The sequence below is a fragment of the Geotrypetes seraphini genome, chromosome 8, assembly GCF_902459505.1.
Source record: "Geotrypetes seraphini chromosome 8, aGeoSer1.1, whole genome shotgun sequence".
NCBI lineage: Eukaryota > Metazoa > Chordata > Amphibia > Gymnophiona > Dermophiidae > Geotrypetes > Geotrypetes seraphini.
The window spans coordinates 39,273,943-39,298,671 of record NC_047091.1 but is presented as its reverse complement, the minus strand read 5'-3'; the positions used below and the strand labels follow the sequence as shown (position 1 = coordinate 39,298,671).

The 24,729-nt window shown below is 41.2% G+C and overlaps 1 protein-coding gene across 1 annotated transcript in view; it reads right to left on the bottom strand.

Moving 5' to 3' along the window:
* LOC117364857 (cytochrome P450 2G1-like) overlaps positions 1 to 24,729 on the bottom strand; it is a 245,215-nt gene that overhangs the window by 140,192 nt on the left and 80,294 nt on the right. Inside the window, exon 3 of the mRNA XM_033954561.1 lies at positions 14,933 to 15,082. Coding sequence (XP_033810452.1) covers positions 14,933 to 15,082 — 150 coding nt within the window. The remainder of the gene's footprint in view (positions 1 to 14,932; positions 15,083 to 24,729) is intronic.

Below are 24,729 nucleotides of genomic sequence, written 5' to 3'. Positions count from 1 at the left end.
GACACTCAAATTGCATGAGAGAAACTAAATTCCTAGAGGCGATGAGGGACTGTTTCATGGAGCAGCTGGTCATGGAACCAATGCGAGGGGATGCCACTCTGGACCTAATCCTCAACGGGCTAGAGGGACCCACAAAGGAGGTAGTAGTACTAGCACCATTAGGGAACAGCGATCACAACATGATCCAGTACAAATTAAACATAGGAACATCAAAGATGAAAAGAACCACAACGACAGCACTCAACTTCAGAAAAGGAAACTACGAGGCCATGAGGAAAATGGTGGGAAAAAAGCTTAGCAACAGCTCAGGGAAGATGAAGACCTTAGAGGAAGCCTGGACCCTGCTTAAGGGCACAGTGCTCGAGGCACAAGACCTGTACGTCCCAAGGTTTAGGAAAGGATGCAAAAAAAAATCGAGCTAGAAACCCAGCGTGGATAACAAATGCAGTTAAAAAGGCGATAAGCGACAAGAAATCATCCTTCAGAAAATGGAAAAAGGAGGCAACAAAGGAAAACCAGAAAGAGCACAAAAGACACCAGAAAGAATGCCATCGAGAGGTCAGGAAAGCAAAGAGAGAATATGAGGAAAGACTGGCGGGAGAAGCAAGAAACTTCAAACCCTTCTTCAGGTATGTGAAAGGGAAACAACCAGCCAGAGAGGAAGTGGGACCACTGGACGACGGAGACAGGAAAGGAGTGATAAAGGAGGAAAAAGAGATAGCTGACAGGTTAAACAAATTCTTCTCTTCAGTCTTCACCAGAGAGGACACATTCAATATCCCAGAACCCGAGGAGATTATAAACGGAGACCACGATGAAAGGCTGGTACAACTAGAGGCGAGCCGAGAAGATGTACTCTGACAGATAGACAGACTAAAGAGCGACAAGTCACCGGGTCCGGACGGCATCCACCCAAGGGTAATAAAAGAACTGAGAAACGAAATAGCGGAAACACTTCGTCAAATATGTAATCTATCCATGAAGACTGGGGAGATCCCGGAGGACTGGAAAATAGCAAATGTCACGCCCATCTTTAAGAAGGGATCAAGGGGTGACCCGGGAAACTACAGGCCGGTGAGCTTGACCTCGGTTCTGGGAAAGATGATGGAAGCACTGGTAAAGGACACAATCTGCGAACACATAGAAAACAGGGGACAACTAAAGGCGAGCCAGCACGGCTTCTGCAAGGGAAGGTCGTGCCTCACAAACTTACTGTACTTCTTTGAGGGAATAAACAGCCAGATGGATAAGGGGAAATCCATAGACATCATTTACCTTAACTTCCAAAAAGCCTTCGACAAGGTACCTCACGAACGGCTACTTAAAAAGCTGTGGAACCACGGGGTGCAAGGGGATGTCTACTGATGGATCAAACACTGGTTGTCAGGCAGGAAACAGAGGGTTGGAATAAAGGGCCAATACTCAGACTGGCAATGGGTCATGAGCGGAGTTCCACAGCTGTCGGTGCTGGGACCTCTCCTGTTCAATATATTTATTAACGACCTGGAGACGGGGACAAAATTTGAGGTTATCAAATTTGCTGATGACACCAAACTCTGCAGCAGGGTTAGAAACACGGAAGACTGTGAAGACCTGCAAAGGGACCTAACGAGACTGGAGGAATGGGCAAAAAAGTGGCAAATGAGTTTTAACGTAGAGAAATGCAAGGTCATGCATGTAGGGAATAAGAACCCAATGTTCAGCTACAAAATGGGGGGATCAGTGCTAGGGGTGAGCAACCTTGAAAGAGACCCGGGGGTGATGGTGGACTCAACATTGAAAACATCGGCACAGTGTGCGACAGCCTCAAAGAAAGCAAACAGAATGTTGGGTATCATTAAAAAGGGTATCACAACCAGGACGAAGGAAGTCATCATGCCGCTGTATCGTGCAATGGTGCACCCATATCTGGAGTACTGTGTCCAGTACTGGTCGCCGCACCTCAAGAAGGACATGGCAGTACTTGAGGGGGGTCCAGAAAAGAGCGACTAAACTGATAAATGGTATGGAAAATTATTCATACGCTGACAGGTTGAAAATGCTGTGTTGTTCTCACTGGAAAAGCGGAGACTTAGAGGAGACATGATAGAAACCTTCAAAATCCTAAAGGGCATAGAGAGGGTAGACAGGGATAGATTCTTCAGACTGTGGGGAACCACAAGTACTAGGGGTTACTCGGAGAAATTGAAAGGGGACAGGTTTAGAACAAATGATAGGAAGTTCTTTTTTACCCAGAGGGTGGTGGACACATGGAACGCGCTTCCAGAGGATGTGGTAGGCCAGAGCACTTTACAGGGGTTCAAGGAAGGTTTGGATAGGTTCCTGGAGGATAAGGGGATTGAGGGGTACAGATAGGACTAGAGGTAGGTTATAGAAGTGGTCAGAAACCACTCCACAGGTCACAGACCTGATGGGCCGCCGCGGGAGCGGACCACTGGGCGCAATGGACCTCTGGTCTGACCCAGTGGAGGCAACTTCTTATGTTCTTATGTTCTTAAGACAACTTCCCCAGCAAAACAACCGCTCAGAAGGAAATTGAGCAGGAAAAACATGCATAAGGTGGGGTGAAAACAGTATGGCGACCCATAAGGCCCCACCAAGCCAAACCAACGACAGTAAAATAAAAAAATAATTAAACTATAATAATTTAGTTTTGGTTTGTTTTTTTTAAACTAAAAATGAAAGAAAAGAAAAAACTGACTAAAAAGTCAGAAAACCACGAGATCGGGAAGACAGCGAAAAGAAAATTTTTCAACAGCCGTTGAAATGCAACTTCATAGCTCCGTGGAAACTAAAAACTGAAGGACCGTGCGCTCTCATTCAGCGGGAAAGCACTTGCGCATGCGCAGTTCAGCCTATCGCAAACTTTTTGAATTCTTAAAGTGGCGATGCACTTTTAAAGTGGTCCGTACCGGGGCTCCGTCGATGACATCACCTATACATGAGAATATGCTGCCTGCTTGTCCTGGGATAAAAATTGTGATCCATTATCAATGGTGCGAAACAGAACAGAGATTAGTAGCCAAAGCTATTCAATATTACAAAAAATACATAACTTAAAGGAATGAACATTACACATTACAATATACTTTTCCTATCTCCTTATTTAAGCTAGAGTACCCTGTCAACTATAGTTGATTAGATCTGCACCTACTGTATTTACAGGGTTAGGACCATGGCATCTATGGGTTGGAAAGCTCACTCATACAATGATCAGCAGGCCAGTGATCTACTATCTACCTTTCATTTATTTACCATGGAAGGAGTCCATATGTCCACAGATTGGGACCATTTAGAAATATTACAAAAATGCATAAGGGCTGAGCTACATGCTGCCACCTTAGCTGAATATTGCCATCTTAAGAGGCCCCCAAGGGGCCTCCGGATGTGGACAGAACCTAGGTTATTTTTGGATAATTTGACCTTTTTGGACAAATGGAATGCAGTGCTAAATAAATGCTCGCTGGACTTGATGCTTCTTATTATAGAAACTACCACACAATGCGCGGCAGTGGCAAAGAAGGCAAATGGAATGTTATGCATCATAAAGAAGGGATTCACGAGTAGATCGGAGAGAGATATAATGCCGCTCATGGAATACTGTGTCCAACATTGGTCTCCCAACCTAAAGAAGGATATAAGTTTCCAAGTTTCCAAGTTTATTGGTTTTTAATATCCCGACCATCAAACAATTGTCTGGCCGGTTAACAATCGAATTAAGAAAGAATTAATAGTGGTAGAATGTGAAAGGAAATATCTTAAATTAAACATAAATGACAAAGACTTGACATACTGGAATGTGAGGAAATTGTGGGGGAAGGGAAAAAGTTACATTGTATAGAAGAAATGGAGAGAGTGGGGGGGATGAACATGAGGAGGGGGGAGCGTTAAAGTAATGAATAATGGATACTTGCCTGATGAAAGAAAGAGAGGATTTTTTAGGTTTGGTTAAATGCGTCCCGAAATAAGAATGTCTTTAAATTTGTCTTAAATTTAGCAAGTTGTTGTTCATCACGGAGATGTTGTGGTAGTGAGTTCCATAATGTTGGGGCGGTAATAGCGAAGTTGGTTTTACGAGTATAATAAAACTACTGGAGAGGGTGCAGAGACGAACGACGAAGCTGGTAAAAGGTATGGAGAACTTGGAATATGAGGAATGATTGAGGAGACTGGGATTGTTCTCCCTAGAGAAAAGGAGACTGCGAGGGGATATGATCGAGACTTTCAAGATACTGAAAGAAATCGACAAAATAGAGCAGGAAAATAAATTATTTACAATGTCTAATGTGACACAGACAAGAGGACATGGACTGAAGCTAAGGGGGGACAGGTCCAGGTCAAATATCAGGAAGTTCTGCTTCACGCAGCGAGTGGTGGACACCTGGAATGCTCTCCCAGAGGAGGTTACAGCAGAATCCATCGTTCTAGGATTTAAAAGCAAACTAGATGCACATCTCCTTACTAGAGGCATAGAGGGATATGGGTGACTAAAATTATGCCAGGTGTACACCTGGCTGGGCCTCCGCATGTGCGGATCACTGGACTTGATGGACCTAAGGTCTGATCCGGAGATGGCAGTTCTTGTGTGTTCTACCAAATCGGAACTACAGACATATACAGAATTCCAACAAGAAAGTACATCTTTGGAGAACAACTTAGAAGCAGATGAAAGTACATCTTTGGAGAACAACTTAGAAGCAGATGAATATAATACCAAACTCCAGGAACTTAATACCAAAATAGACACTTTCAAAGCTGATTTGAGGAACACAAAAATGTAAAAGTTACATAGGGATGAATCTGGCTATGCAAAAGGCACCAGCGACTCTGCCCCCTGCTTACATCATTGGTAGCCTCTCTTTTAAAATTTAGTTTCACCTGCAGCGCACTCTTAATTATTTATCACCAGCTGTCTTCTACAGTCTTCACTATCTGCCTGCCTAACTCTTGTATCTATATTTTCATTGGTCGACTTAAATTTTATTGTGAGTTCATTGTTTAAGTTAGCTCTTGTTCTGTTAGTCCGCTCCTGCTCTGTTAAAATTTGCTCTTCCTCTGTTATAGTCTGCTTTTGCAGTTATAGTTTGTTCTTGCCCTAATATAGTTTACCCTTCCTCTGTCAAAGCGATTGTATGTTTGTGTCATTTTGTATAATTCCTGTCTTCCCTATTTTATGTTTTTACGTCTGATTTTGCTTGTCTGGCTACTGTCTCACCTTATCATTACTCTCTCCCCAGGCTTTTCCCATTGAAGACCACTGCTGCAAAACGGCAGCACCAGTGACTCCACCCCCTGCTTACATCATTGGTAGCCTTTCCTTTAAAATTTAGTTTCACCTGCGGTGCACACCTTTGGCGCGGTTCTGCTCCTTACTGCACTCCTTTGTGCACCTCCTTTGTGCCCTCTTAGCCCTCCCTCACTATATCATGCTACTTACTTATCTAATCAAGCTTTTTTCTCTCTTTGTTTACATTCCTGTTCAACTCTTCCTAGGATGGGCTCCCAAATTCCAGTTTTCTGGGGACACTGGCCCCTTCCTCAACCCTGCTCCACAAACATAGCATGTCCAAGATGTCTATCTTCTATTCCTTTAATCTCACCCTCTTCCACTCCTCTCCAAACTCCAATCTTTTCATCTGACATCAAACTTGGACTTCTAAATGTTTGCTCTATTAAGAGCAAATATCACTTGGTACACGATCTCATTCTACAACATAATTTAAATATCCTTTGCCTTACTGAAATTTGGCTATCAGAAGGGGAAGATGCCTATCTACATCAAGTCTGTCGAAATAATTTCCTTTTCTAACCTTTCTACCATACTCACAAGACTGGAGGAGGTGTCGCTGTCATCTCTCTTCTCTTGCTCTTAATTTGAATTACCTAGCATCACTTGCACATTCGCAGAGATTCTCCAATTCACTCTTTCTATCTCTCACCCTCTTCATTTCCAACTTCTATATCTACTTCCCCTGGTTACAAGAGATCACCTAACATCCCTCCAAATCTATCATTTTAGATTTTTGTATTTAACCATGAGTATCCAATTATATTAGGAAACTTTAACATCCATTTTGATGTTCCCAATAATCCAGTCACTTCTGATATACTCTCCTTTACCTCTGATATTTCATTAACCCCACTCATACATAACTCTACACACTTAGCTGGTCATACCATTGATATGATTTTTAGCCCAAACTCTCTACAGAGTTTAAAAACCCTCAAACTTTCCATCTCCCTTGGACAGACCATTCTTTGATTAGTCTAAGCCTTCCCCAAAATCAACGTACTCCTCTATTCAATTCAATTGGAAGAGGGGTTCCACTTTGTGAGAAACTGGACAACGTTTTGGGGCATGAACAATCTCTTAAGATAAGGACTCAGAGGATAGCGTATTCAGAGATCCTACCAGTACCGAGGGCAGATGTGAAGAGGCAGACGGAACTACAATCAATAAATGCATGGATGAGGAGATGATGTGAGGAAGAGGGGTTCCACTTCGTGAGAAACTGTACAATGTTTTGGGGCAAGAACAGCTCTTCAGGAGGGATGGACTACACCTGAGCAAGGCGGGAACTAGACTTCTAGCAAACAACGTCAGGAGAGGAATAGAGCAGGCTTTAAACTAAGAAGAAGGGGAAAGCCGACAGTCAACCAGGTGTCGATGATTGGGAAGAAGGTATCCCAAGAAGATACTGAGTGGGAAAAATGCTGGGAAGGCACAACGGGTGGATAACAAGAGTTGACAGAACAGGAAGATGAGAGGAAGAACGCAGCACAGGGGGAAGAAAAATGGGCAAAAACCAAGAGTTGATAGGACAAGAAGAGGATGATAAGAAGAACATAGCACAGGTAGAAGACAAAATGGGCAAAAATCAAGAGTTGACACGGCAAGAATAGGATGATAATAAGAACGTAGCTCAGGAAAAAAAATGAAAATGAAGACAAGAAATTACCAGGACTTAAATTGCATTTATACTAATTCAAGGAGCCTAAGGAACAAAATGGGAGAATTAGAAGTCATGGCCAAAAAAGAGAACCTGGACATCATTGGGGTCTCTGAAACATGGTGGAATGAAGAAAACAAATGGAACACAGTACTACCAGGGTACAAACTCTATCGCAAAGACAGGTCAGATTAGAAAGGAGGAGGAATAGCCCTATACATAAAGGATAACATACACTCAACCAGAGTGGACACAGTGGTGGCGACCGACAATTTGGAATCACTATGGGTCAAAATACCAGGAAGAAATGGGCCTGAGATAAAGATGGGCCTGTACTATTGTCCACCTGGGCAAACTGAAATAAACGAAAAATTAGAAGCCGAGATGAGGTGGGAATGCAAAAATGGTAACACCATTGTTATGGGAGACTTCAACTATCCAGGGATAGACTGGAGTCTAGGAAACTCAAAATGCGCTAGGGAAACCGGATTCCTGGAGGCTATACAGGACTGCTTCATGGAGAAGCTTGTCAGAGAGCTAACGAGAGGAAATGCCACTCTGGACCTAATCCTCAATGGCTAAGAGGACCTGCAAAGGAAGTGGAAGTAGTGGGACCGTTCGGAAATAGCGATCACAATATGATCCAGTTCAAAGTCGAAGTAGAAATAACGAAGAGGAAGAGAACCACAGCAACAACTTTTAACTTCAAGAAAGGAAACTACGGAGAGATGAGAGTAATAGTAAGAAAGAAACTTAGGAACAGCTCAAAGAAATCGCAGACTGTGGAGCAAGCCTGGTCTTTATTTAAGGACACAATGAGCGAAGCGCAAAATCAGTATATCCCCAGATTTAGAAAAGGTTGCAAAAAGAACCGAACAAAAGACCCGGTGTGGATAACTAAAGAAGTGAAGAAAGCAATAGCAGATAAGAAAAAATCATTCCGGATGTGGAAAAAGGACAAAACCGGGGAAAACTAGAAAGCGCACAGGAAGCATCAAAAAGAATGTCACCGCATGGTTAGAAGAGCAAAAAGAGAATATGAGGAGAGGCTAGCCAGGGAAGCACAAAATTTCAAACCGTGCTTCAGATATGTTAAAGGGAAGCAGCCAGCAAGGGAGGAGGTGGGTCCGCTGGATGAAGGAGACAGGAAGGGAGTGGTGAAGGAGAAAAAAGAAGTGGCGGATAGACTAAACATGTTCTTTTCGTCAGTATTTACAAGAGAGGACACATCCAACGTGCCAGAACCTGAAAAATCTTCAGAGGAGATCAAGTGGAAAAATTAACATCCATGGAGGTAAGCCTCAAAGACGTACTCATGCAGATAGATAGACTAAAAATTGACAAATCTCCGGGCCCGGACGTAATCCACCCTAGGGTATTGAAAGAACTAAAGGAGGAAATAGTGGAACTACTACAGCAGGTTTGTAATCTATCCCTGAAACAGGCGTGATCCCAGAGGATTGGAAAATAGCTAATGGTACGCCCATCTTTAAAATCGGTAAGTCTGACTTCGGTTCCAGGAAAAATGGCGGAAGCGCTGATAAAAGACAGCATCAAAGAGCATCTAGAAAGAAATAAACTGATGAAAACTAGCCAACATGGCTTCTGCAAGGGAAGATCGTGCCTAACGAACTTACTGCACTTCTTCGAAGGAATTAACAAACAAATGGACGAAGGGGCCCCCATAGACATCGTATACTTGGATTTCCAAAAAGCTTTTGATAAGGTACCCCATGAACACCTACTACAGAAATTGAAGAACCATGGGGTGGAAGGGGATGTACATAGCTGGATCAAAAATTGGTTGGCAGATAGGAAGCAAAGGGTAGGAGTGAAGGGACACTACTCAGACTGGAGATGGGTCACGAGTGGTGTTCCACAGGGGTCGGTACTCGGACCACTGTTGTTCAATGTATTTATCAATGACCTAGAAACAGGGACGAAGTTCGAGGTTATAAAATTTGCAGATGACACAAAACTTTTTAGTGGGGTTAGGACTAAAGACAACTGTGAAGATTTACAAAGGGACCTGAACAAATTGGGAGAAGGGGCGAATAAATGGCAGATGAACTTTAATGTAGAGAAATGTAGTCTTGCATATAGGAAACAGAAACCCGATGTACAGCTATACGATGGGAGGTCTGTTAATAGGTGAAAGTAGCCTAGAGAAGGACTTAGGGGTACTGGTTGATAAAACAATAAAGCCGTTGGCACAGTGCGCAGCAGCCTCAAAAAGGTGAACAGAATGTTAGGTATTATCAAGAAAAGTATTACAACCAGAATAAAGGATGTTATCCTGTCGTTGTATCGGGTGATGGTGCGCCCGCATCTGGAGTACTGCGTCCAATACTGGTCGCCGTACCTCAAGAAGGATATGGCGATACTCGAGAGGGTTCAGAAAAGAGCGACATAACTATAGCGATTAACTTGTCCTTTTGATCTCTCTCTCCTCAACAATGAATTTCCTGTCCTATTAATTCTCTTTCTTCCTCCCCTCTTAAAGTCAATTCAATTTGTTATCTTTGCTTAATCTTCTGTAAACCGCATAGAACTTCACGGTATTGTGGTATATAAGCTGTTATTATTATTATTATTATTATTATTATTATAAAGGGTATGGAAAACCTTTCATATGCTGAAAGATTAGAGAAACTGGGGCTCTTTTCCCTAGAAAAGTGGAGACTTAGAGGGGATATGATAGAGACTTACAAGATCATGAAGGGCATAGAGAAAGTGGAGAGGGACAGATTCTTCAAACTTTCAAAAACTTTCAAAAACTCCAAGAACAATAGGACATTCAGAAAAATTGAGAGGGGACAGATTCAGAACCAATGCTAGGAAGTTCTTCTTCACCCAAAGGGTGGTGGACACCTGGAATACGCTTCCAGAGGGAGTGATAGAACAGAGTACGCTATTGGGTTTCAAGAAGAGATTAGATGATTTTCTGAAGGAAAAGGGGATTGAAGGGTATAGATAGAGAATTACTATACAGGTCCTGGACCTGATGGGCCACCACGTGAGCGGACTCCTGGGCACAATGGACCTCTGGTCTGACCCAGCAGAGGCATTGCTTATGTTCTTATGTTCACACACTTACAACACTCTTGATTACAGCAACATTACCACCAGTACTATCAATGCTCATCTAGAACTTCACATAGAAGAATTTTCTAATCTCACTTAATCTCACTCTCAACGATCAGTCCGTAACCTGGTACTTCAAAACACAACAAATGCTAGACTGTTTGGCTCCCATTAATTCCTACACTAACTCCTCCTCTTCAATAACAAAACCTTGGTACAGCCAGGAACTTTCTTTCCTCCACCGTCAGCTATGCTCCTCTGAAAGACTCTGGAGACGCAAGCGCACCCCATCCACCCTAAAGAAATGCAAAGAACAAGCTACCTTTTATAAGAAATCATTACAGGCAGCCAAGAAAAAATACTATGCCAACCGTATAGCTACTGCAAAAAACTCTTTAGCGCTATATTCTATAGTTCGCTCACTCTCTCCATATGCTAGAAGACCCGGCCGTAACTCAAATCAACCTACAGCTCAAGCCCTTGCTGAACATTTTGGCCAAAAGATCAAAGGTGTATAAACAACACTTTTTAGCACTTCAATGTCAAAAACACCTATTTCTCCTCTACCCAAATATTCACTCTCCTTCCGTTCTTTTTCTGACTTTTGTCTGCCTACATTTGATTAGCTGAAGGCTATATCCCAGTGTCTAAACCCAACGAAAAACTCTCTAGAAAATTTTCCTCCTACTATTCTTAAAAATCATTTAAATATCGTCGGTCCATTTCTACTTGACATGATCAATAAAAGCTTCTCTACTGGTTACATACCGCCTTCTTGGAAATCCGCTCTTGTATTTCCAAAAATCAAACAAATAAACATATCCAAAAAACAAATCACTAATTACCGTCCTATTGCTAACTTACCTTTTTTAGCTAAAATAATAAAAAAAACTGGTCTTCAATCAATTGTCCAATTTTGCTGAAAAAACTAACACTCTGCACCCCTACCAAATAGTTTCTGAAAAAAAATCACTCTACTGGACTCTCTCTCATTGGTCTAACAACCTCAATCCACTACTTTAAAGGCCATCGTAAATCCGCCATTCTGATTTCCTTAGACCTTACATCTGCCTTTGACACAATTGATCATTCCCGAATCCTTATATGACTAGAATCTATCAGTATCTCTGGTACAGTTCTGCAATGGTTCTCTTAAGAACATAAGAATTGCCACTGCTGAGTCAGACCAGTGGTCCATCATGCCCAGCAGTCCGCTCACGCGGCGGCCCTCTGGTCTAAGACCAGCACCCTCACTGAGACTAGCCCTACCAGCGCACGTTCTTGTTCAGCAGAAACTTGTCTAACTTTGTCTTGAATCCTTGGAGGGTGTTTTCCCCTCTAACAGCCTCTGGAAGAGCGTTCCAGCTTTCTACCACTCTCTGGGTGAAGAAGAACTTCCTTATATTTGTACGGAATCTATCCCCTTTCAACTTTAGAGAGTGCCCTCTTGTTCTCCCTACCTTGGAGAGGGTGAACAACCTGTCCTTATCTACTAAGTCTATCCCCTTCAGTACCTTGAATGTTTTGATCATGTCCCCTCTCAATCTCCTCTGTTCGAGGGAGAAGAGGCCCAGTTTCTCTAATATTTCGCTGTATGGCAGCTCCTCCAGCCTCTTAACCATCTTAGTCGTTCTTCTCTGGACCCTTTCGAGTAGTACCGTGTCCTTCATGTACGGCGACCAGTGCTGGACGCAGTACTCCAGGTGAGGACGTACCATGGCCCGGTACAGCGGCATGATAACCTTCTCTGATCTGTTCGTGATCCCCTTCTTTATCATTCCTAGCATTCTGTTTGCCCTTTTTGCTGCCGCCGCACATTGTGTGGACGGCTTCATCGTCTTGTCGATCAGAACTCCCAAGTCCCTTTCCTCTCCAAGTACCGCCCCAGACATCCTGTATTAGTGCATGAGATTTTTGTTACCGACATGCATCACTTTACACTTATCCACGTTGAACCTCATCTGCCATGTCGATGCCCATTCCTCGAGCTTGATTATGTCACGTTGCAGATCTTCGCAATCCTCCTGCGTCTTTACTACTCTGAATAACTTACTATCATCCGCAAATTTAATCATCTCGCTCGTCGTACCTATGTCCAGATCATTTATAAAGATGTTAAAGGGCACGGGTCCAAGCACCGAGCCCTGCGGCACCCCACTGGTGATGCTTTTCCAGTCCGAGTATTGTCCATTTACCCCACTCTCTGTTTCCTTTGCTCCAGCCAGTTTTTAATCCACATGAGTATTTCACCCTCAATTCCATGGCTTGCAATTTGCTGAAGTAGTCGTTCATGCGGAACCTTGTCGAACGCCTTCTGAAAATCCAGATATACAATGTCGACCGGATTGCCCTTGTCTATCTGTCTGTTTACTCCCTCAAAGAAGTGCAGCAAGTTCGTCATACACGATCTGTCTTTGCTAAAACCGTGCTGACTGGTCCTCATCAGCCCGTGTCCGTCAAGGTGATCAATGATGCTGTCCTTTATCAGTGACTCTACCATCTTTCCCGGTACCGAAGTCAGACTCACTGGTCTGTAGTTCTCCGGATCTCTACTCGAACCTTTCTTGAAGATCGGTATAACATTCGCCACCTTCCAGTCTTCTGGAATCTTTCCCGATTTGATTGACAGATTGGCTATTAGTTGAAGCAGTTCAGCTATGGTCCCTTTCAGTTCCTTGATGACCCTCAGATGGATGCCATCCAGTCCCGGGGATTTATCACTCTTAAGTCTATCAATCTGCCTACATACCTCTTCTAGACTGACCGTCAGTACCGAAACTATAAAGTTAGTTTCAATGACTATTTCTTCCACTATTTACCAAAGCTATGGAGGCCCCAAGGCTCAATTCTTTTTCCCCTTCTCTTTAATATATTCTTGACACCATTACTTACTTTGGCCCAATCTATAGGTTTCACTGTATTTACATATGCCGATGATATCCAACTTCACCCCTTAAATCCTACATCACCTGATGAAATAACTGAAATCAATCAAAATAAAATCAGCTTCTGGCTTCGGCATAACAAATTTTCATTGAACATCCTTAAAACTACTAGTGTCCTTTTCTCGCTCTCTCCAGATGAACATCTATGTCTACCCATTTGTATTGATTTTTCCCCAATTGAAATGGACAGCAAAGTCAAACTTCTGGGAGTTATTCTAGGCAAGGACCTCACCTTTCATCAATAAATTAGTGCAGTTATACAGAAATGTTTTCATAAGCTTAGACTCATCCGCTCTATCTCTCCTTTGCTTGATCCCCCCTCTATCAATATCCTGATTCACTCCCTTGTAATTTCAACCTTAGACTACTGCAATGCTCTTTATCAAGGTATAACCAAGAAAGAAATCTGCCGTTTACAACTACTGCATAACACTGATGTCAAACTAATCTATCATGCAAAAAAATTTGACCATGTCGCTCTTCTCTTCCGCAAAGCACAATGGCTACCCATTACTCATCGCCTCACCTATAAAATACTCCTCCTCACCTTTAAAACAAAAAACTCTAACCAACCAGCGTTCATAGATAAACTTTTGATCCCATACTCATCATCCAGGGCCCTCCGATCTAACAATCAGAACCTACTTTCCATACCATCAATATGCAAATCTTTTTACGATACTACTTGCAAATCCATTTTTTCAGTCACCGCCCCCTCTCTGTGGAATGCCCTCCCCTTACATCTTCAATTAGAGAACTCTCTTGAAAAATTTAAAGCCAAACTTACAACTTTTCTCTCTAAAGACACCTTTAATCTCTTGTACCAGCTTCTGCTTCTCAAACCTTTAACTCTTGTGAAGTCTTGAAACACAAAACACTTCTTCTGAAGTGATCCCTGTCCTAATGTTCTACCACTTCCCATTTACCTTCCTTTTTTACTCATTTTACTTCGATGTATTTTTAAAAAACTTTCCATCCCTAACTTCCCTTTTGTTCCATGTACGTCAATGTGAATCCATCTAGTATTTTTAATATTTAATAAAATATTGCTTTTATTTGCCTATTTTAATGGTTTTTAAAAATCTTTTTATATTGTACACCATATAGACACTTGTTTTTATGGACGGTATATTAAAAATAATGAAGCTTGAAACTTGAAACTTTGTGTATATATGGATGGACAAATCAAGAGCTAATAGACGTGCAAAACATCCCACATATACACACACATCCTCTGATATGTCTGATGACGACAAATAACAAAATAAAACTACTTCTCAGGGTCAAAATGTCAATTTTGAGGGAGGCTCAAAACCAACTACCAAAAGACCCGTAAGGACAAAGCAAACAAAGACACAACCCTGACATCCATGTTTTCAACCTCTTTCACAGATCATTGATCCCCATTGAGTTGTCAGTCCTTAACAAGGGGCTGTCGTTCGTTCCTATGAGCTCATATAAATCTTTTGACACTAGGATTGCATTGTTTAAATTTATCAGAAAGTGTAGGTCCCGCGGTGACTGCTTCTGCCAGTCCATCCCCATCCGACGTCACTTCTTCTGGAGCAAGTGATATCGGAGGGGGATGTACCAGCAGAAGCAGTCATTGCAGGACCTTCCTGCAACAGATCCGGCTGCATTGCCATTGCTGCGGGGGGGGGGGCATCTGTTGTCATTAATGAGGAGGGGGGGCGTTGCCTTTGCTGCGGGGGGGGCCCGTTGCCGTTGCTGTGGGGTGTGGCCCATTGCCATTGATAACGAGAGGGGGCCATTGCTGTTTAAAAGAATAGCAAGGTGAGTCGTCCTCCTTCATCAGACCCCCATCACAGTTTCGGCCCTAGGCACGTGCCTATTGGGCCTATTGATTAATCCGGCCCTGCTCATAAGTAATACACCTTGATGCTCACCTGGTAAAAAAGGATTATACATGTATTTAGTCACAACTACACAGACCTCTTGTTTTCCTGAATTCTTCCATCAGAAAGTGGACTTCCTCCTGGATCCGCTCCTCAATGCTCCTCTTCCCCATCCCAAAATTCCTCATTGTCATAAGGGCAAATCGACGAAGATGTTTCCAGCGCTCTCCATTGCTTGAGATTATCCCTGAAAAGGGTAAAGACAAGACTGAAAAGACCTATGAAAATCAATAGCTCTTATCACCTCATTGATATTTCAGTGGAACTGCTGTAGACATAGATAGCAGGAAAGATGCCAAATTTCTCTCTGATTTTTCAAACATTTACCAACTCTGTGAAAATTTGCTGAAATTCATCCTGTCTAGCATGTCTTGAGAGAAGCAACCTTTACTGATCAGGAAACCTCCTTCCTGTCTCTTTGATGTCCTGTACATTTTGAATCTTTCCTAGCTGCCTGCTAGGTTCCCAAGTGTTACGTAGTCTTGTGTGCTAGTGAACCAGCTAGTGAACCATAGTAGTATAATGGGTACACCTCATGTCATAATGATTGACAGCTGTCAGAGATAAGGATCAACCAATCAGTGTTCACTTCCGGGTTAAGCCCCACCCACTCTCCACCAACACCACGCCCACTCTCCACCCAAACTCTGCCCACTTTTACCCAAACCCCACCCATACTCCACCCACTCCATGCCCACTTTTCCCTTAGCCCCGCCCAGGCCCCGCCCACACCATGTCCACTTTCCCTTAGCCCCACCCAGGCCCTGTCCACAACACACCCCTCCCACACATGCCCCGCCCACTCTCCGCCCATGCCCCGCCCCCTCCCATAGGAATGAATGGTGGTATCCCCTCCCATGCTCCCCGTAGAATTTTTTTTTTTTTACATCGGTTATGCCGTAGAAATGATCATCATGTAACAATAAGAAAACTGTTTTAGGATACACGGGTTGATCTGATGTTTTAAAGCAACATCATGAGTTTGTATAAAACACAACTCTTATATTTATCTTTAAATGTTGTTCTATGGTTGCTACATCATCAAGCATAACTTTTTTTTTTATGTACCGACCACCCCAAATCATTATGTAGCTTTTCAGTACCTGTTAACAGTTCAGCATCTGTGAGTTTTACGGGTGACATAAGTACTGTAAGGCTACCGGCAAAACACAGGTTATTGCCTGTGTTATTCAAATCTATTAAATACATCCTTTTTTTCTGCAAAATCTGGCTAAACAGTATAGATTTTAACACCCTATGGGCCCCAACACCCTTGTTTCTTATTACAAGTACAACAACACAGAATAAATCACAGACCTGTATTTCTCTGTGACTGAAGGAGTTTAGCAACCTGGTCTAAGAAATCATCAGCATCTAGCGATTTGGGATTGAATTTACCAGAAAATAAGGAGTTGTGAAAAAGTGATGAATGTAGATGCACTTGTACGTAGTCACCGGCCGAAACTCTGTTGCTAACATCATCCAGGATATGACGTCAGAGGAGGGGCGGGACCACGGCGGAGGAAGCAGCGCCGAAGCAGCGCAGGGATCGCTGGCATTGCGATCCCGCTGCAGGCTGCTTCTCCACCGCAAACGGTGCGGGAGGAAAATCCGGAGGTTGGGGGGGGGAACTGGACGTCAAGGCCGGGAGCACCCCCTCAGGGCTTGCACCCGGGGCAGACCACCCCCCCTGCCCCCCCTTGGTACGCCACTGGGTTCACGGTATCTGCTTGCAACTTTCTAACATTTTCCCGATCTACAATTTATAACATAGCATAACCGTTCATATACATTTTCTTCGGGGTTCTGACTGTGCTTAACATTTTCTTGATCAACCATTATAAAAGTATAGAAATTTTTCTTTTAACACTAGTCTCCTTACAAAAATAGGATATCTACTATTTCATTTATCTTTTGGTTTCCGGTAAGAAATCAGTTGTTGGTTAGAACTTATTGATGTAGAAGGTGTTGGTTCTCCAGCCGTTTCTTGGTCTAATCATAATGTAAAAAGAATGTTTTGTAGATGCTGTTTTAAAAAAAAAAAAACAACAACATACGTGCCAGATAAAACAACTATTACTTTTTTAACATTCTCTGTTGTCTTTTTCTGGTAAGAGATAGTTTATTTCTACCATCAGATCCCCGTTCCTGTTTTTTAAATGCAATAATAGATTCAGAGATAGAAAATAAAATTTAAAAAAAGATAACCAAGTTTCCAAGTTTATTAAATAATTTGATTAATCGCCTTCTCTACATTCAAGGCGATGTACAAAATAATACAAATAATTATAAACATAGGTAAAATATTGTATAAATAAACAATGTTACAAAAACAAACACAATTTAAAATAAGAATTAAGTTGTTACGTACTATATTGAAACAACGGGAAAGTTCATTAATGGTTACATTTTATATTAAATTCAAAATACAAAGGTAAAAACATGGGGGGGGAAGAAAGACAGTAAAAAAGTGGATAAAAAATAATAAAAGATCATTATTCACTAAAAGCATCGTTAAAAATGAAACATTTGAGCTTAATCTTAAATTTTTCAAGGTTCTTTTCTTCTCTTATATGTATTGGGAGATCATTCCAGGACTGAGGAGCTGTCACTGAAAAAATAGTGAGCCGTCTAGTATTAATGATTTTTAACGAGGGAATGGTCAATAGATGTTGATCCTGTGATCTCAATGTTCTAGAAGTGGTATATGGAATTAAGACTCTATGGATAAAAGCGGGAGTTTGAAAAATGAGAGTTTTAAACGTGAGTAGGCATATCTTAAATAAAATGCGGTGTGCTACAGGAAGCCAATGAGATTCTTTAAGTAAGGGTGTGACGTGGTCAAATTTTTTTGCTTTGTGAATTATTTTAATAGCGGCATTCTGCACAATTTCAAGACGTCTAATTTCTTTATGAGATAAACCTTTGAATAAGGCATTACAGTAATCGAGTTTAGAGATGACTAAAGAATGAATCAGAATGTTAAGAGATTTTGTACATAAGAATTTAGAGACAGAGCGATTTAACAACGTTACTTATGTGGTCATGGTATGATAATTTATTGTCAAATATAATACCTAAGATTTTAATATTTTGTTGTATCAGTAATGGATTACCATTAATCGAGATTGGGGTAATAAATGAACTACTATCCTTCCATGGGAAGAGCATCGCGTTGGTTTTAAGAATATTTAATGATAACTTGTTAGTATCCAGCCAGTGATGAATCTGATCCAATTTGTTATTTATTGCTGTTATTTCCTGTGTATTCTTGGGGTCAATTGGATGTAATAATTGTATATCATCGGCATAGGCGAATACCGAAAAACCAATGGATTGACATAAAGTCATAAGTGGAGCGAGAAAGATATTAAATAAAATAGGAGAGAGTATTGATCCTTGAGGGATAACCCCCTTTTCTAATCATCTTGTTAGCGGTTGGTGTATCTGGGATCCGGTGTAACATCAACAAAAACCAGAACGCTTGCTGGTCTTGTCACAGCATATTTTTTATATACTTACAACCCTCTATTGAAGTTGTCCATACACAAAGGCTTTATTGTATGTCTATGGCCTCTGGTACAGATACATATCGTTTGCCATGTTTAGTCATTTTAGATATCAAAATGACCCTTACGTGCCTAGAACCTAATTCCATATAACCTGTTAAACCTTCTATTGTTTTAATTTGGGTTGTTAATTCACGTGGCTAGCCATTCCTAAAACACACCACACATTTGTAATTTAAAAAAAAATAAATCTTTATTTTACATTAATAAATGTTTAAAAACTTTTATACAAGCAAACAAAACAAGCAGTTACATACTATATTTCTGTCAATCCCAAGAGAAACATGTTTTAAAAAGCATTTCTTTTGAAGAATGATTTATAATCGGTGTCACAGATTAAATCACTTACAATCTCTACATATTCACCATCTCTCATGAAATTGACCAATCTACTGAGTAGTCGTGGCCCGTTTATAGAGGTCTTAATATCTCTGATTAAATCAATGATTATATTAATGCTTTCATTACAAAGCATCAGTATTTTCATTTTATAGCCTACAAAAGTGACTACATTTACCACACGTTCCAGGCACATCATGTCACAAGTTTTCCTGAGTTCCTTTTGCCCCCACCTCAAGCAATCGTGGTGCTTTTGACCCCCAGCTCATACTCCACAATCTTCTTCCTTCATGCCTTGCAGACATTTATTTAGAATGCAGTATACAGCTACCTTTATAACTGATTTAAGTTCTGGTGGTGTTTTGGAAAGTCTTATGCTAGTCCACCAACCATAATTACAAGTATCTTCAGGTTTACGTTCAATCACCGCTGGTTCTCTTTGAAACGAGCAGAATAAACACAAACAAGATAGATTTATCATCGGCATGTACATCTTGTTCTTAGGTTTCTGTGATTGCGAAGAGCCGCCACTTCCCTACAAAAAAAAAACCCAGAAAATAAAATTTTCCTTTTTAAAACACACAAACACATTCAGCTTCATAAACCCCTGAACACCGACCCCTGTCAATGAAAAGTGTGTATGTGTCTCTCTCTCTCTCTCTCTCTCTCTTACCGTGGAAGATCCAGGCTTTTCCAACATGTCTGTCGCTTCGGCGTCTGCTGTGGCTTCATAAAGCTCTATATCTGAAGTATTATCCTCTGGTAGTTCATAACCTGCATCTTCATTTTCTGTGTCCGAATCATATAACTTTTGGGTGTCTGGAAACTCTTGTATTTCAGAACCTGTTAATTCGTGTGTATGCTCCCCGGTCGTCAATTGGTTTTTCAGCCGGTGGGTAACCCTCTTTCTCTGCATTACAGTCTTTAAGAAAGTTACGAGACCTTTTTTCAGTTATCTGTATGTTAAAGGGGTCCATGTTTTCTTTGTCTGATTCGTACAGTTTTTCTGTCATCGAGTAACCCTCTTTTTCTACATCATGATCTTTAAGAAAGTAACTCAATCTACGTGCCTTCGTGGCAGTCATTTTGTTTGACTGTTTGAGAACTTATATTTCTGATGTTAACAGCTGTTTGTTAAAGAGTTAAGGCATATGTCACTATGACAACACCAGGGGGCCGGGACATGTTCAGACAGTTTTTTTTTCATGTTTAAAATCCCTGGCTTTATCAGGCCACCCTTCCATTTCACGAGACAAATTTTGTTCTTACTTCCTCCTTTTACCTTTAGAACATTTTCGGTACAGTATATTCTGTCCTGTAGCGGTTTGGCTTTTAGTAATTCTTCAGGATAAAAAGAACCTTGTATAGCTTCGCTATTGTAATCCTGTATCTTGTATGTTGTTCTCTGACCCCTGTTTAAAACATCTTTTATTATAAATATCTCATCCGTCCATGTTTGCTCGTAACCTTTCTCAAATTTTCCTTTAACTTTTGACAGCCTCACATGGTCTCCTTTCTTTAAGAGATCCTTGATGTTACTGCCTCAGACTGTTTTCCAAATCTGCAAAGAGTTTGAGGGTGTCACATCTACAGGCCTCGCCTGTATCGTTCTGTGAAAACTATAATTATAGCTGTGCATAGCCTGCAGCATGTCTTGATAAGTAAAGGGGGTTGTGAGATGTCAAAATAGCGCCATATTTCGGATTTTAAAGTCCTGTTAATTCTTTCCACTACAGCTGCTTTAATACCATTATGGGTCACAAAAAGGCTAGCACCTTTTTGTTTTAATAAATTCTTCAGAGACTTATTTAAAAATTCTTTACCCTTGTCTGTTTGAAGTTTTTCAGGTGTACGCCCTAAATTAAATATTGTTTCAAAGGTTATGGTAACTTCATGACCGGTTTTTGTTTTTAAACTCACAACCCATGCATATTTTGACAGGATATCTATTACCGTTAAGATGTATTTGTAACCAATTTATAACGGGCAAAGGCTGACATGTCGACTAAGTCACTTTTGCCACTGGCTGTCAACTTCTGACACCATTGTTTTATTTCTTTTAAAATGGATTCTAGCAGGTTTGTGTAAAATTGTAAGCGTTTTGACTTCGGACTATAATATCGCTCTTTTTAGCCGCTTGAAGTAGAGGGTTAATGCCTCCATAGCTTCCTGCCACATATGGATCATAATAAATTTGCTTCAATAAAGATTCTTTCATGTTCCATTCAGCTCTGACAACTTAGCTCTAAATAAAAAAATAGGTTTTAAAACTGCCTTTTTAACAGAGGACAATAGGAACAGGTCTTTTCTTCAGATTGTTAGAGACAACACCAGGGGGCCGGGACATGTTCAGACATGTTTAAACACACCTCCTCCTCTCTCCCCCTTGGCTTTATCAGGGGGGCTGCAAGGGGCTTATCAGCTGTTACCATGACAATAGGGGAGTTGTCCATTAACCATTAACTCAGAATTCCTATTGAAAGTGTGTTAAAACCAGAAAAGAAAAAAAAAATGCAGCCTTTTCTCAATTGTTTCTGCACTGGTCTGTTTAAAAAAAAACAGGAAAGATTTTGTGAATGTCTTTTATTTTGTGATCTGCTCTATCCATGAGCTCTTAAAACCTGTCTTTTAACTAAAAAAACTGTTAAAATAAAGACACTTCTTTTTCTGGCCACATCATTTCTGGGGGTTTTGACTAAGTTTGTTTCCGGTAACATCATCAGAAAATGCATTTCTATCTCATCAGAAAAGCGCATTTCTGGCGCTTCATTTATCCTATTTCCGCCTACGTGGTCAGAAAAGCGCATTTACGGCGCTTCATTTACCCTATTTCCGCCTACGTCATCAGAATGTGCACTTCCAGCACTCCCATTTCCGCTGATGTCATCAGAAAGCATATTTCTGGGGTCAAACATGCCCCCATTTCTGGTGGTCATCAGAAAGTACATTTCCGAGGGCGGAGCATGAACATTAAGGTCCAATGAGCAAAATCTACTAACCATTCCCTCACTTAAGATCATTAATACAAGACGTCAATTCATCATTTCAGTAACTACTCCACAGATCTGGAACGCCCTCCCAATCTTTCTACGAAATGAGCATGATCTGGGAAAATTTAAAAGTAATTTAAAAACATTTCTTTTTAAAGATGCATTTGGCATTTGATTTATTAATTTTTAAACTGTTGTTTTAAATCTTAAATTTTACTGTTACATACCTTCCCAATGTTCTTTTCCTTTGTTCTACTTTTCTATCATGAATTGTATTTCACTTCCCCTTTTTACCTTTTGTTATGAATATGTTGAACTATTTCTAATATTATGTTATTATTTAAGTTTGATTTGTATTATATGTTTGATCTTTTTTAAAGTTTGTATTGTATTGTTTCCCTCTGAATGTATTTTAAATTGTACATCGCTTTGAATTATGATTAAGCGATTAATCAAAAAATCATTAAACTTGAAACTTGAAACTTGATAAGAGCATATTATTTGTACCATTGATGATTATTAAGTGTTATATTTATTGTTAATTTGTTTGGATATATTGTTACACTTATTGTAAATTTGAAAATGAATAAAGAATTTAAAAAAAGACCACTCTTTGTAGAAGCATTGTAATGAATGATAATTCTTGTTTACTCTGGTTCTGATTACTATATAACAGAACACTGTGGATAAATTGTTCTTATTGAAGGATTTGAAATGTTTACTGACTGCATAAATTTTGTTTTTTTGTGTATTGTTAGTTATTTTATGAATGTTGCTATTTGTAAGCTGCCTAGTAATAGGCGGTTTGGAAATTTGTTAAATAAATAAAAGTTAAAGAGGTATGGGGGAAGGGAAGGGGCGGGCGCTCGCACGTGCGGCGGGAGGGGGAGGGGCACCACTGCCTCGAGCACCTCTCACCCTCGCTAAACCACTGACCACAACTGCAGTTTCCAGTGCAATAGGAAATTACAGAAAGATGTCAATCACAGCTTCTGAAACCTCTTCCTTCTCCCAGGAGTTTGCTGCCTCCTTTAGCTTTTCTTTGTGCAGGTGAGCTTGAAAGGCATCTTCTGATCTGCTTGGTTTATTTATTTTATATTTTGCTATAGTTATGCAGTCTTTTTGCTCTAGTCGTGGTCTTTTTTGTAAAATCAGGGATCCCTTTTGATAAGGTTCTACTCTGACTGTGTGGAGAGGATCACATTTTAAATCTGCAGCAGGCAGGTGTATCCTTCGGGGACCTGTTTCAGCCAACCTGCTGAAGATTAGTGGAGCTCAGGGTCCGTTCCCATGGTGTTTGCTTTCCCCTTTGACTTGGTCAAGGACTGGAGTGAAGACTGTTTAGGCACTAATACCGTTTCTTTGGGGTGCTCATGGTGCCAGTTGTGTTTCGTCTCCCCCTCCCCCTTTTTTGTGAGAGGTCTGGGGTGGGGTTGAGGGTCAGTCCGTGGAGGTCCGACCAGCAGCCGGAAGATCCCAACGTAGTGACTGAATGACTGGAAGCAGAAGGCCTCTCCTAGAACAGCTACACCTGAGAGGAGCTGAAGCAGGCAGCAGCAGTACGAGGCAACAGCAGCACAATTTCCCCAACACATGGTCTGTGACAGCCTGTAGGAAAAATCACAGGGGACTTCAAAAGCTTCTTTTAACAGTTTCTATAGCTAGAGCCTTAGTCCTCCGCCACTAAAATCCTGTTTTATTAGGTTTTTGGTCAGCCCTGAAGTGCTTTTAAGCTGTTTTTAGCACTAAAATTCACCAGTGGCAGCCATCTTGGATTTTCCTGATTTTTTTTTTTTCTAAATTCTCAGACTTTCCAAAACACCTCATTTTGCTTCCAAAGTGCCAGTGATAGAGTCCTCTTACTAATACTCCCATATCATGCCTTGTTTGTGAAGGAAGGGTGGAAGAAGAGCACACTTGGGTCACATGCTGCACTGAGCGAAGCAGGGAGATGGGAACTTCTTTATGATGTAATTAGGGTCATGATGAGAGTCTCTGCATACTCCATCTCCACCCAATGCATGCTGTGGATCAGACAATGAGTGGATAATTCAGCCTCCAAGGCTACGCTTAGTGAGCTCCTCTTCAAGGGGCAGATGCTTTTTGGCAAAGGCTTGGATGATCTTTTGACCAGTATGCAAGATTGTTGTCCCAAGTCCTTACTGAACAGCTGACCATGAGCAGCTAGAAGCCAAAACTGGAGCTCCTTTATGGGGTCCTGATGTTTTTACCAATACACTGCTGGAGGCTCATCTCAGAGAACTTATCAAGCTTCCAGACAGAGATATTCTGGAAGCCAGAAAATCCAAAATACAAGTTCCTGGGCTACAACGACAGCCAAGAAGCCACATTGATGCCAGGCCTACAGCCACCCTTTAGAAAATTGGGGTCTGCTCTCACACTTTCTGGAGGCCTGGGAAAGCATAACAACAGTCCTTTGGGTCAGAGAAGGTTACAAAATAGTGTTTACATACCCTCTGTTTGATTGGTTCATGGATTCTACACTGGGCTGACCGGATCAGGTGGTCCAAGTCCGGGCAATGTTAAACAAATTACTGGATATTCAAGCAATAGAACCTGTTCCGGAAGAGCACTCAGACTTATACAGATACTCAATATACTTTGTTCTGTCCAAGAAAGATTCCAACAACTGGAGGCTCATTCTGGATCTTAAACATGTCAATGCAGTTCTAAGGGTTCCACATTTTTGGATGGAAATGGTGAGATCTGTCATTGCAGCAGTCCAGCCAGAACAGTTTCTAGTCTCCCTGGATCTGACAGAGGCTTATCTCCACATTCCAATTTTCCCAGCACACAGAAAGATCCTGAGATTTCACAGGTTGGAGAATCACTATCAATTCTCAGCACTACCATTTGGGCTGGCATCAGCACCCCAGATCTTCACCAAAGTGATGGTGGTGGTAGGAACTCATCTC